The 13,283-nt window shown below is 45.7% G+C and overlaps 4 protein-coding genes across 4 annotated transcripts; all 4 read left to right on the forward strand.

Annotated features, from left to right (window-relative positions):
• The first annotated feature begins 135 nt into the window (after positions 1-135).
• On the forward strand, positions 136-2,493 carry GGS25DRAFT_467289 (glycosyltransferase family 31 protein). Its single transcript, XM_049258983.1, has one exon. The coding sequence runs from the start codon at positions 545-547 to the stop codon at positions 2,249-2,251; it is 1,707 nt and encodes a 568-aa protein (XP_049120803.1). The 5' UTR covers positions 136-544; the 3' UTR covers positions 2,252-2,493.
• Positions 2,494-4,413: 1,920 nt separating this feature from the next.
• On the forward strand, positions 4,414-6,619 carry GGS25DRAFT_516336 (uncharacterized protein; the record flags this gene model as incomplete). The annotated part of the gene is made up of 3 exons (XM_049263184.1): positions 4,414-4,789; positions 5,947-6,080; positions 6,161-6,619. The coding sequence occupies 3 exons, from the start codon at positions 4,414-4,416 to the stop codon at positions 6,617-6,619; spliced, it is 969 nt and encodes a 322-aa protein (XP_049120804.1).
• A 247-nt stretch (positions 6,620-6,866) lies between these two features.
• GGS25DRAFT_467293 (amidohydrolase 2) lies at positions 6,867-9,011 on the forward strand. Its single transcript, XM_049258984.1, has 10 exons — positions 6,867-7,130; positions 7,189-7,201; positions 7,317-7,343; positions 7,408-7,473; positions 7,546-7,624; positions 7,677-7,760; positions 7,867-7,985; positions 8,045-8,108; positions 8,174-8,318; positions 8,395-9,011. The coding sequence occupies exons 1-10, from the start codon at positions 7,000-7,002 to the stop codon at positions 8,750-8,752; spliced, it is 1,086 nt and encodes a 361-aa protein (XP_049120805.1). The 5' UTR covers positions 6,867-6,999; the 3' UTR covers positions 8,753-9,011.
• Positions 9,012-9,091: 80 nt separating this feature from the next.
• On the forward strand, positions 9,092-13,155 carry GGS25DRAFT_467297 (glycosyltransferase family 90 protein). The gene is made up of 4 exons (XM_049258985.1): positions 9,092-9,592; positions 9,726-9,784; positions 9,904-10,178; positions 10,265-13,155. Exons 1-4 carry the CDS (start codon positions 9,552-9,554, stop codon positions 12,779-12,781), a joined length of 2,892 nt encoding a protein of 963 aa, XP_049120806.1. The 5' UTR covers positions 9,092-9,551; the 3' UTR covers positions 12,782-13,155.
• Positions 13,156-13,283: the final 128 nt, after the last annotated feature.

Below are 13,283 nucleotides of genomic sequence, written 5' to 3' on the forward strand. Positions count from 1 at the left end.
AGATACATGTAGTTATACAGAGGAAGAGAGGAAGGCACGATACTAGGTACCTAGTAGCAATGTAGTACAAACATTGAATCTCATATGTACATGTAGATACACTACTAACATCAATGTACTGGGATATGCATGTGTATTCAGACCTGACCACCAAAGTGGTTTCGTTTCGTGTATGTACTCTAACCTAGTTACATCGAAATATCCACCACGCCTACATATGTAAGTACATGTATTTACCTATCAAATCACCTACCTGCTGTAGTACCTACATACCTATATATATTGATCTCCTGATTTGCCCTGTTTCACCCTGCTTGTGTTACTGAAGTCTTAACTTGAGTTCCCTTCCTAGAGTTCCTTCCTAGTAGAGAGTCTTCACTTCAAACTTAGCTAATCGCAATACGCCTAATACCGGCAACTTCGCTTCTGAACGCCCATGAGCCATTCACCTTTATCGAACCTAGAAGAACCATTCTAACTCATCTCTACCTCTCTCACAACTATGCTGAATACGCAATAGAAAAAAGGGCTTTTTCAGGTTCTCATGTTTTCGTCAAAAGTTCCCCGCATCTTTGTCCTTGCCAGCGTTGTGCTTCTATTCCTCGTCTCTTTCACTACCCTTCGCCTATATCATCGGATACCACCAACCTACTCGGTATCAAACTTGGAGGTGGCCCCTTTCAAGGATGGGACCACCGTACATATCATAGAAGAAGCATCGAATGTCAATGATGTCGTCGTTAGTGACCTCATCGGTGGTGCTTCAGATCCAGACCTACCTGCTCTCACGCCCAGTCCCACCACTCAGGTCGAAGAACAAGTCCACAAGCCCGAGACTGGGGAGATATTAACTCACCCGTCATCTCAACTATCAGCCCGGCCAGGTCCCTTTAGTATTAGCACGGACGTAGGAGGCCGGCTCAAGGAAAGCAATCCACCATTGCTACCCAACCCAAAAGGTTGTCCCGACCTGGAATTTATAGTGCGAGCCAGCACCGATCTAAAGCTAGCCGGGCGTGTGCGCTACGTCCGACGCTACATACAGCCCGTCTTTTCCGATACTATTGACAGGGACGATGTCGCAAACATCACGCAGCCCCTCCTCAACGATGGGATACAAGTTGACCTCCACAATTGTGACGATACAACAATTCCTCACACTGCACCAATTCAACTTCACGTACCAAAGCCTCATGCCGAGGCAACATTTCCACATCTCACCTTTGGTGTTGCTACCGACTATAGTCGTCTAAATCGATCCGTCGTCCCTTTCGCGCACTGGCTTTCCCACACCGAGGCCAAGCTAGTTGCTGTTGTTACGGACGCGAAAGGAAAATCAGCTAAAGAGATGGAACAACTACAACACCTTTTTGAGTCTAATGGCATAAATGTCACTTTGGTAAAGCCTATAGATGAGAAATTTACGACTTCACAGAACCATTTTGCCGTTTTAGTTAACATGCTCGACCACAGCTCTGCCCAAACACAATGGTACGGCCTTCTTGACGACGATACTTTCTTTCCGAGCCTAAAACCGCTCTCAGACAGTCTTAGCATGTTAAACCATGAAGTCGATGCCTACGTTGGTGCGCTCTCAGAAGATTTCGCTGCTGTCCAAAATTTTGGCTTTATGGCTTTTGGGGGTGCTGGCGCCTTCCTCTCGGCTCCACTTGCCAGAAAGCTTGGTGAACAAGTACTCAAATGCATCGATGAAGCCACTAGTAAAGAAGGCGATATCATCATTCGTGACTGCGTGTACACCAACTCGAAAGCGAAACTCACGATCCTTCAAGGACTATACCAACAAGATATGGGCAACGATGTTAGCGGTTTCTTTGAGGCCGGACTGAAGCCTCTCAGCCTTCATCACTGGAAGAGCTGGTACCGGGAGCCCGTTGAAAAGATGGCAAAGGCCGCTGTCTTTTGCGGAGACTGTTTCTTACAGCGGTGGCGATTTGGTACGGACACCGTATTCTCAAATGGATTTTCCATTGCGATATATGAAGATGGTGTAGAATCGGTCGATTTACAGTCAATGGAGGGCACGTGGGCCGGGGCCAGTAGGGGTTACGACTTCAGCATTGGTCCACTCAGAAAACCATACCCCACAGACAAGAAGAAGAGCTACAAACTGAGGGATGCAGAACTGACCGAGAATGGTGATCTGAGACAGTTGTATCTACGGGTTGGCAATGCTTCTATCGGAGAACTTGACTCAGTCGTGGAATTAGTTTGGCAAAAGCATAAATAGGTAACGGGCGTTCATGGCAAACATTTTTATTTTGGTTTATAATAGGTTGGTTTCAAGAGCATCTTTGGAAACGATGGCATCGCATACATTTCAGGATTGGGTTCGAAGGCAAAATGTATGTATGGTCTTGGAGTTCAGGACAGGCAGGTTTTGGATGGGGATGTTGATTCCCCTCCCCCTTTTCGAAAGCCAAATGTTACTAGGTTATTTCGTGCTTTCAAACTAAAATTCGCATTGCCTCTGGTGTTTGATTCTTCTTACAAGACCATTGCGGTAATGTATACAAGCCAGCGTTATCATGCCAAGTGATTTATCTGATCAAATATAAGAAATTAATTTGTCCAACTACATATCCATACAGGCACCTTAGATTTGGTACGTAGTGCCGTTGAACGTCTGGTAGGCTGCTGCGTAGGTAGGTACCTAGGCACCAGACACCTAATAGGCAACTGTCCAAATGAAAACATTCATGCCTCACATGGTCTAGACATCATGTATTATCAACCTTGGAACGTATTAAGAAGTTTAGCCTTACTCCCTTCATCGACTAAAATTGCAATATATTCAACATGCCAAAGCATATGAAGTGTATATCCAGGGAGTACCACACAAACACATCGCTTCATGTGCCAAATAGTTGCATACCTAGGAACTGAATGGTATAGTTCTGTGCACAACAGCGAAACAGCTACGTTGTGATATACCTCCCAGCTAGTTATGGAACAATGGATCTGCTCATCTGAGACGCTCTTGTTCATAAGTGCTTTTAGATCTCCAGACTCCACGCATAATAGTTAGAGACGTTTTATGACTACTCTCATACACTACAGCGCTCTTGTTGCTCTGTACCTAAGTTGAACTATCCCAGGCTTCTCATTATCCAAATCCTCATTCTTACTCATAATTCGAGATTATACACACTCAGATACAGCAGCTGCTGCAAGGGAACCTCACTCTCAATAGATAGACACGATGGCCTCTCCATACGATTTTCAGTCAAACCCGTTCATATGTTCATATCAACAGCAAGATCCTCCACAGTATGTCGAGGGAGTGTTGGACCCGGAAGCCCAACTCCTGATAGTAGGTGATTGGACCAGAAGTTTGGCTGTAAGGCTTTCCGAGATACGAATACAACTACAGTTCACGCTGTCAGGGTTAGATCAGCGATCAACTGTCTGGTTTGCTTGGAATGACTATCTAGCAGAGCAGTTCGACATGCTTTCGGTTGCCATCTCAACGCACCGGTATTGGTTGTTCGTATTACAACAAGACCAGTACAATTGGCAGCCGGAACCCCCAGTCGTTGAAAGCCCACAGGACACGTACAAAAGGCGGTTGGCGCAACTGAACGAAAGATTAGAAGAAACCTCCACAGAAGGTCCAGAGAGAAAAGGGGACGAAACAACACTAAATGATGGTCATGTGTGCCACCCCCCTCTTGTCTTTGGTGGTATGTATTAAATAAGTTGGGATGAGATATTTGTTTTGGATTAGGGGAATGTTGCGCTTGTGATATATCAATGGGTACCTAGGTAGAGCTACATTCGGTGCGGCAATGATGAAAGAGTGCCTGCCAGTAAGGCAAGATGCTCAGCCTTCATGATTATTCTGCATTCTTCGATGATGCTAAGTAAGTTAGATATGATAGACCTAGAGTTAATAAGTATAAAATATCCTTGATCTGAATTAATATACACCGTTCGTAACTATACTATAGACTATTAAGACTTTACTCAGTGATCTCAGTGATAGAATGAATCTAATACAATTACCTCTCCTAATATAGAATCATCATTCTCCAAGTGAAGCCTGATGGCATGTCGGCAAGCTCACCTTGTAACTACCTTTCATGTTCCGAATCAGCATATGAAGTTATGATTGCTTGGTGTTGATTGTTAACAATATAGTTAAATTGTTGTGTTTGAACTCTCAGTTGTTCATGAAGTTCAAGACGATAACTCTGTATGGAAACACTGGGATTGTGGTGCTGGACGAAATTTATATGAAGCCGCACACTTTCCCTAATGAATAATGGAAACATTATATTCGTGTGCCTAAAGCTTCAACGCCCTTTGTCCATTGTTCCGCTGCTGGCTTTGTTATCTAGATCCGCCAAATACCAGACAATCTCATTTACAACGAGTCTCCCTACATTGAATATGGCGTCAAGGATTTTGCCAACAATCTTCATCGGAGTTGCTGCTTTGCACTTCGTCGCACCACGACTCGCCGACTGGTTCGCCGCTAAAAAGACTCGTAAGCAGGACCAAAGGAAACTTGAAGAGGCCTTGGCCCAAGATGAAAGTCAATGTCAGACCATACAAGAGCTACAATCTGTAGTTGAGCGACAGACCCGGACATCCCAGCGTGACTCTGAAAGAATTCGGATGTTGGTCGATATACAAAGACTTCAGCATGATACTATCATTGCCAAGGATAACGCGTTGAATGGGCTGACAAGGGAAGTTGTAGACCAGCAACAGCGTATATTAAATCTGCAGTCGATGATACGCTCTAGAGACCAAATGGCGGAAGGTATATTTCGAGATCTCATATCATATCTGACTGAGATGGAAGAGTCCCTTCATCATATTCGAGTTTCCGGTTTGCCTGGGCTATACTATGAACGAATAGGTGGAAGAGCTGAGTGAAATTAGTCGGGAACGGGGAGATAGGGTGAATGTGTCTGGGTTTTACTTTTTAGTGCTTTATATTGTTGTGTTGGTCATTTATCATGTTTTAATGTTTTAGGATGGTTTACTTAGGTATGGTTAGGGATATTAAGAATATGAAATCGGACGCATGTTCATTATTATAATTTATGACTTTTTTGAGAAAAAGAAAATGTATCAGAATATCTACGTGCACAACTGTAACGGTGTGTGTTCAACTTAACCTAATGGAAGGGGAGACCATCATTCTGTGACCAAAGAAGATTGCCAGTAGAAGAAGCCACTACTAGGTATTGATACCAATTTACATCCAGGAATGTACCTAAGTGGCAATCAGATAAAAGCTAGCTTTTTAACAAGGTTCCTTAACTTGAAGGTGATAAAGGGGTTAGGTTCCGGGCACCTAGATAGGTGCCTGGGTAAACGGTAGCTTGCAAGTTGCAGTGGTTCAAGTTAAAGACTACCTACCTAGGTAACCTAGAGTAATACATATGAACAACATTTTAACATCTGAAGTCAAATATCTAGGTACCTTATATGTAGATAGATGTCGTAACCATTAGAATCCCATAATCCCACGATCTTCTCAACTCATCTTTCTTTTTACCCCCTTACCCTACGAAGTATTTCCTAAAATATACCCTCAAACATACCTACCTAGTACCTACATCCATACCTACCAACTGTATATTTACGAAGATGCGCTTCACTAAAAGCCCCATTCCCATGTTGATTTTATGGAGCTTGATACTTCCTCCTGCTTCAATGTCCCCAGGTCGAATCTCAGCTATTAGCATCATCGGCAGGAAACGCCACCAAGCCCTCGCAAAAACATCCTCGAAAACATCTACACATCGACATTGGTACAACAGCAGCCAGATGCCAAGCGACCCGCAGATTTTCTGCCACGATGAGTCTCAACCACCTATTTACACAGGCAAGCAATATATCCTCGACAACTATTTGACCCCTTTGTGGTTTGATTTCCTCGCCGCTAATAATACTATCGTGTAAGCATAGCCGGTGACGAGGACCTCGGTGGACCTGGAGTGCTCATCTGGAATTATGACCCGAATATGCACAGCAACATCAACGGAACCATGTTCTTCCTATACGAAAGCAACCACGACTTCGTTCCTTACAAGTACACGGCTGTGAGCTTGCCCAAGGCAACCCTACTTACCTAGAACGCAAAGAAATACTAGCTTAACAGCAAAGCACTGACAATCCTTAGATACCACCTTGGGGCAGTGCATTCATTACCGTGTGCCCAACCTTCCGAGGACGTATTATGCGCGGCGATGTGACCAATTTTAACGGAAAGAAGCACCTCTTGGGAACTTGGGCTGAGTTAAATTGGCATGCCAACGGGACTGGGTCTACCTGGGGTGATGTATCGCTCCTGCAAGGGAATGATGGAGCGGTCGTGATCCAGTCACTAGATGGAAACCCAAGGATCAAAGGGTTCACTGATGACCTTCTATCTAACGCTCCGGCAGATGCGTTAGCACAAAAGGCGACGGGTTCATGGTGCCTCGACAAGATCATTGGCCCAGATGCGAACAATATCACAAGAGAGTGGGAAGGGAGGTTTTTGAGCCCTTGGGTTGTCTATTTAGAGGACGACATTGATCCGGTAATCAATTCGGACAATGGGAGGTTTCAAGTCACCTTTTACGAGGGTGTTATTTAGTGGTGAGTTGCAGAACCTACATTATTGATACATCTCCAATGATACATCCATACATAGTAGTAGTACCTACATAGTAATACCTGTATCAGTTGATGTATGTGCATATTTCTTTTAGGTATATAATGCCTAGGTACCTACATAGGGTATGTAGTTATATCAATTGATATTCTTATCGGTTTGTTCAAGTTTGTACATAGTGCTAACTGATGCTAAGCCCACGTGACATGCCTACTCCCAAACTAGACCTACTATGTCAAGTACCGTCCTACTACCTAGGGTATATATCTTTCAACAACATTTTCCATCAAACGTTCTTTTCAATATCCAGTAAAGAGACGCAAACAAGTTCGCCAACATACATCACCAACTCATCTGGAATAATGCAGTTGAAAAATATCAAACGGCTTGAGCTGCCGGCTACCGCAGATATGCACGTTCATCTGCGACAGGGCGATATGGCGAAATTAATTGCTCCCACTGTGCGCCAAGGAGGTGTTGATACGGCGTTTGTGTATGACCTCTTGTCTAGGACATTGATCAAAAAGTGACAAGCTAACTCGAGAGTACAGCATGCCTAATCTCGTATGTGATCCAGCCTCTATATGCCTCCTCTACATACCTGTCTCCGCCCCCCCAAAACCATAACTAGGGATTATCTCCTTCTGTTATTACTTGCTAACACACTACATAAACCTAGGTACCTCCCCTAATTACTGTTGCTCAGGTTTGTACATATCTATTAGCCATAATATCAGGTGGTGTAAAATGACTCATAAACAACCTGTAAGGTGCTTGAATACCAAAAACAACTCATGGCCATAACTCACGGCGTCAAATTTCTCATGTCACTTTTTGTAAGTAAATTTATACTCTCTAGTTACATCTCCGGTCAGTGCCAAATTTGTCTAACCTTCTAATCATCTAAGCTTCATCCTTCTATCACTCCAGAGGTTATTGCCCAAGCTGCTGAAGCGGGAATCACGGGGGTGAAGATGTACCCCCAAGGCAAGCTTCTCGCACCCGTAACTTGCTCCTCTTGCGCCGCTAACTTGGTCAGGGGCTACAACAAACTCCGACTCTGGAGTCTCCAACCTTGAATCGTTCTACGACACCTTCTCCGCCATGGAAAAACACGGATTGGGTATGCACATCAAGCCATTTCGATTCCAGTTTAGCTCTCAAAGAGCCCATCCCAACCATCGACAGGTTGTCAAGTATTGAAGCTAATGAAGACTTGCTCTGAATAGTACTTAACCTGCATGGTGAGGTCCTAGAGTCCCTTGCCCCGTCAGGCACAACCCTGGAAGAGGCATTTCTTCCCACTCTAAAAACGCTACATGAGCGATTCCCGGACCTACGTATCGTGGTATGGGCCCTTCCTACTTCTCTACTTTTGGAAACAGCTACTAAATCTATACATTCTAGCTTGAGCACTGTACTACTGCAGCAGCTGTAGAGGCTGTCCGGGCTTGCGGGCCTACAGTTGGCGGTATGACTTTAGATTCGATTGCTTTCAGATGAACGTCCATTGATGCTAACTCGGGTTGATCATAGCGACGATTACCGCACATCATCTGTATCTGACCTCTAATGAAGCCTGCTGTGATCCTTTCGCCTTCTGCAAGCCAATCCCAAAGGAGCCCACAGATAGAGACGCTCTGGTGAGGGCAGTTACGAGCGGCGACCCAAAATTCTTCTTGTACGTGCAGAATTCCTCGAATGGATATCTATCTCTATAAGGTGATGACTGGGTGTATTAACATTTCGTGTCTCAGCGGAAGTGATAGCGCCCCCCACCCCCTTCAGTCCAAAACATCTGCGTCTAAGGGTAAAGCGCCAGCAGGAGTTTACACACAACCATACGTGACACAACTCGTTTTGGTAGCCCTTGAGGAGGCAATTGAGCGTGGTGTAATTATGGAAGCCGACGTGACACAAGACAAGCTGGAAGGATTCCTCAGCCGCTTTGGCAGAACATTTTATAGGCTTCCTGAGTCTCCGGAAAATAGAATCATTTTGGAGAGAAAAGAGGAGAAGATACCTGTAAGTGTAGTAAGTGAAAAGGGGGATATTGAGGTAGGGATTTCCAAGGCTGGGACAGAAGTGTTCAGCTTGACCTGGGAGCAAGTGTGATGAGTTATGAGTTATACTAGATAGTCCCTAGATAAAATATGCTATGTAGCTTCATTGGGGTTGCCATGTTTTCAATACATATCAATTTGATCAGTGATCGATCTAGTAGGCAGATAACTTACTAGGTATGCAACTGGTGTATCTGGTGAAAGTAGGAAAGGGGGGAAAGGGGAAAAGGGGCACTACAAACTGTGTAGTTGGCAACTGTAGCCAGCTGGAGAATGCCGAAGCGCAATCTTATCTACCTGGGTAAGATGGGTGGGCATTGTGTAACATCTCCATAAATATGATATCATCATATTGAAAACTAGAAATAGTTCAATTCAATCTTGCGATGATCATAGTTTAAAAATTCACAGGCTGTCGGGGTTACATTAGCCTTTAGGACATCGGTCAGCATTGGTGCCAAGACGCTCCAAACCTTAACCTTTAGTCTCGATTCTTGGTCTCGACTGGCCCATATCTACATACATGTTAGTACTAGGTAGTAAGCTGCCACTGATAAGTACAATACAATACCTAGGGTAGGTAGCCTACTTACCACTGGGCAGCTACCTACTAGGTAGTACTTAACTATTAGTATCTACCACAACCTACTAGGTACCTTAGCACCTTGCACCCAAACAACATTGAACTTCATCACATCTCACTCCTTCCTCCCCTTCGTTGCGCCGCTATGGTCCACCCGTTCTTTGGATCGTGACCAATCAACAAGCTTCATTCGCCTTGACTTGAAGTAGGTAACGATGTTCTTCGACTTGTGCGCATAACGATACAGATACATCTGTGCTGTTCCGACATGGCGCCGCCACCACGAAAACTCCTTGTCTTGGCTATTTGGTGAGTTGCAGATGGCATATGCGATGGCTTGCTTTCCTTGTTAGTCAAAGGCTTCCTAGGATTGCTACGCCCACCCAAACTGAATATACATCAATATCAGTCTGCGTTGATCATACTTACTAACGTATTGCAGCATCCTTGGCCTAAGTACCACCTTCGTCTGGTCTCGATACTACAAAAGCGCGGCCTTCGGTACGGCCCGTCCCCGTCTCTGTGCACTGTCTAGACTTACAAATCTCTCTTTCTTGGCCCTCCTTTTGTCGAAATAGCCGGCGTGAAACCATAACACTAAACTGACCTTGCAAGCGCAGAACGTCCAATTCACTTTTCCATCTCGGTCTTCCTCTTCTCCGGCCTTTCTCTATGCGCCTACGCAAGATACATACTTCAGTCCGAGTTGAATTATGCGCCATTGTCCGACAACAATGCACTCTCAAAGTCTTCCCTCCTCGGTATCCTAAAATCCTCATTTCGGCTTCGATACCTATCGCCATCCTTCACGCTGTTGCTTTCTTGCATGGTAGTTCGTACGATATTGTACTGGAGGATCATTCGTACCATCCACTGCTCGTGGGACGGACTTCAGGTTTGCGCCAATGCCCCCCTCCCCCACCACCACCAACAACAACAACCAAAAGATCACAAGGGATCGGTTGCTAAAACTCATTCCAGGCATTTCTTCCCTTCCTCCTAGCGATATATGACTCGCTCGGCCTCCGGCCTGTCTACTTGCCGAGGCATGGACGCGAGACGCAAGGGCGGCCGGTAGCCGCATCGTTGGCGCTCAAGAAGTATGCTGTAGTAGCACTGTTATGGGGTTTGGCTGCCACCGACACCCTCCTTCTCTCCGAGCGCACCACCGGTGCCATATGTCCCGCCGGACCCCGCATTGAACGCCTAATACCTCTCGCGCAGTTAGTCACATTGGCTCTAGATGCTACAATATTTTCCCAGATTGCCAAAATTCGCCAAGGCAACGAGGATCAGTCAAAGACGTGGCACTTTTTAGGATCCTTGTTTCTTACATCTGCGGCCCTACTGACCTTCCTAGCTATTTGGTCGTCAGTCGACCGAGCTAACTTTCATTGGAACATATTCCTGTCTCGCTTAGCTGTAGAAGACTTAATTGTCGATAGTATTGCCGTGACTATTGGTATCTTGTCTACTATCTACCTACTTGGTAGCTTCCACGCCACGGTGGTGACTTTACTGCTGACAGTATCAAGCATCCTCGTCTACATCCAATGGAGAATTATGGATGGAACCATGGTCAAGGTCTGGTCTAACTGGTGGGGCCTCCTGACAGGTGTTTGGTTATTTCTTGGAGCAGGCATCTTACTTCATCTTGGCATAGCTGCTACATTTCCGCTGCCTTCTTCTGCTGAGAACATCTCTTCCAGAAACCGATATGCTCTCTATACTCTACTCGTCTTCCTTTTCATTTTCTGTCAGACAATGATCATGAGCCCCGGAGGATTGCGGCCTACCCCCGTTTCCACCATTGCTAGGGCTAGAACTCAATCGGATGCCTGGATAGCCAGTGCTGGTAAAAGTCAATCGCTTGAAGCCGCTGTCTCAGAGTATAAAGAGCGTTACGGTATACCGCCACCTCCCAACTTCGACAAGTGGTACGACTTTGCAGCCTCTGTCAAATCGCCAGTGTTGGACACGTTCGACCAAATTCACGCAGATCTACTTCCTTACTGGGGTACACAGCCGCATGTCCTACGCCAGAGGACAACCCATCTCCTTGAGCATCCCTCGCTTTCTATGGGTGGCATCATCGTTAAGGACGGCGAGGTTGATATATCACCACACATTCATGGAACTCATAGATGGATGATGGACGTCACCAAGGAGATGATTGGGCCCTTTGCGCAATTCTTACCCGACATGCAAATCGCCTTTAATCTTGACGACGAATGCCGTGTTTCGGTGCCCCTCGACAGAATGACAGCTTATACGGACGAAGGCCTCAAAGTTAGGGCGAAGTTGAGCACAAAACAAAAGCTGCAGTCTTTTAGTAGCACCCAAGAGCCTCCTTGGGCAGACAGCTTTTTGAATGCAGATGAGAGTATATGGGACCAAAAGTCGCCATGGTTCTTGGATAGATCTAAGCGTCAGATCTTTTATGAGTGGATCTCACCAACCTGTCCTGCCGACTCGCCAGTAAATACGTACCGTTGGTGGAATAGAAAGGCCGAGTGCTTGGGCTGCTCTGCTCCCCATATGACGAACGGCTTCGTATCCGACTGGGCACTATCCGGAGACTTGTGTCATCAACCTGACCTTGCCTATTTGCACGGCGTGCTGTTATCTCCATCTGCGATGGCCCCTTCACAAACATTATTCCCGGTATTCAGTCAAAGCCGGCTTTCCAACTTCGCTGACATTCTGTATCCAAGTCCATGGAATTTTGGCGAGAAGGTCGAAATCGAGACGAACGACAGCATCTCTAATCAAAAGCTCAACAGTGTATACTGGCGTGGTGCCTCATCTGATGGTTTTGCCATCCATGGTACTTGGCACACATTCCTACGGGCCAGGTTTGTGCATATGGCATCTCATGCCAAATTCTCCATCCGGGCGAAATCCCTCTTTAGCCTCATACCGTCCCGCAGCAGTATTGTCTCTTCATTGCGTTCCTTCTCCCCAAGGACATCGTCTTCCAACCCTCAGAAGACGTCCTCGGCAGACTATCTCGTTGTCAATGTTTCATTCGTTGGTAACTTCAACAGGTGCGACGAGCGTGATTGCGCAGCCGAGCATATAACTTTCTATGGTTCATCTACAGCTGAGCCACCTCCATCTATAGACTTTCAAGAACACTGGCGTCATCGTCATCTCATAGATCTTGACGGTGCTGCCTTCAGTGGCCGCTTCTTGCCATTCCTGAAGTCAGGGTCCTTGCCATACCGTGCAGCCCTCTTTCGTACTTGGTGGGAGGAACGTGTTCACGCCTGGAGACATTTTGTCCCGCTAGACGTGCGATTGAGCGATCTTTGGAGCGCTGTGGGGTACCTAGGTGGGCCAGGTCTCGCCGATGCAGACGATATAGCGCAAGCCGGCCGCGAGTGGGCACTTAAGGCGCTTCGGAAAGAAGACATGCAGGTTTATATGTTTCGGCTGTTACTTGAGTGGGGACGTCTGGTAGACGATCACAGAGAAGATATTGGGTTTGCCCTCTGATTGTAGGCAGAATAGCAAGCGAAAAGGAAAGACAAAACCAAAGGTTAGGTATATACAGGATACATACTTAGGTGGGCAGGCAATGGATAGAGAGATGGGCGGACGGGACGAATGAATAATGCGACTACTAGGTGCGGTGTTACTGGTTTTTCTGGAGTCACTATTGCACTTGATACCATTACCTAGGGGAAAACGAAAAGTACGCAACATAATAACTACATATTTATACCTACCCACCTACCTAAGCGAGGTATGTAGGTACGTATATCATTGGATGATTTCGGATATATACCTACCTATACATTTACACATCTCCCCTTCTCTGGTCATTCATGATTTTGAATCCATGGTTAATAGACAAGTGAGATCTAACAGCATAACTCAACAGAGGTTGTATTAGATTACCATCAAACTACCTAATGGGCCGTGAATTATCTAACCTAGTAACCAATATTACCCCCCTATCTCCAAAGTACCTAGGTAGTCTATTCGTATCCGATTC

The sequence above is a fragment of the Hypoxylon fragiforme genome (assembly GCF_022984875.1).
Source record: "Hypoxylon fragiforme strain CBS 206.31 chromosome Unknown GGS25scaffold_1, whole genome shotgun sequence".
Lineage (NCBI taxonomy): Eukaryota > Fungi > Ascomycota > Sordariomycetes > Xylariales > Hypoxylaceae > Hypoxylon > Hypoxylon fragiforme.

What these genes read in the sequence shown, in the direction of transcription:
- GGS25DRAFT_467289 (XM_049258983.1), top strand. Translation starts at nt 545, where the DNA reads ATGTTTTCGTCAAAAGTTCCCCGCATCTTTGTCCTTGCCAGCGTTGTG.
- GGS25DRAFT_467297 (XM_049258985.1), top strand. Translation starts at nt 9,552, where the DNA reads ATGGCGCCGCCACCACGAAAACTCCTTGTCTTGGCTATTTG. An exon ending in CTCCTTGTCTTGGCTATTTG is followed by an intron (nt 9,593 to 9,725) that starts GTGAGTTGCAGA and finishes AACGTATTGCAG; the next exon opens with CATCCTTGGCCTAAGTACCA. An exon ending in CTACAAAAGCGCGGCCTTCG is followed by an intron (nt 9,785 to 9,903) that starts GTACGGCCCGTC and finishes TTGCAAGCGCAG; the next exon opens with AACGTCCAATTCACTTTTCC.
- GGS25DRAFT_467293 (XM_049258984.1), top strand. Translation starts at nt 7,000, where the DNA reads ATGCAGTTGAAAAATATCAAACGGCTTGAGCTGCCGGCTACCGCAGAT. An exon ending in CCCTAATTACTGTTGCTCAG is followed by an intron (nt 7,344 to 7,407) that starts GTTTGTACATAT and finishes ACAACCTGTAAG; the next exon opens with GTGCTTGAATACCAAAAACA. An exon ending in TCCCGGACCTACGTATCGTG is followed by an intron (nt 7,986 to 8,044) that starts GTATGGGCCCTT and finishes TATACATTCTAG; the next exon opens with CTTGAGCACTGTACTACTGC.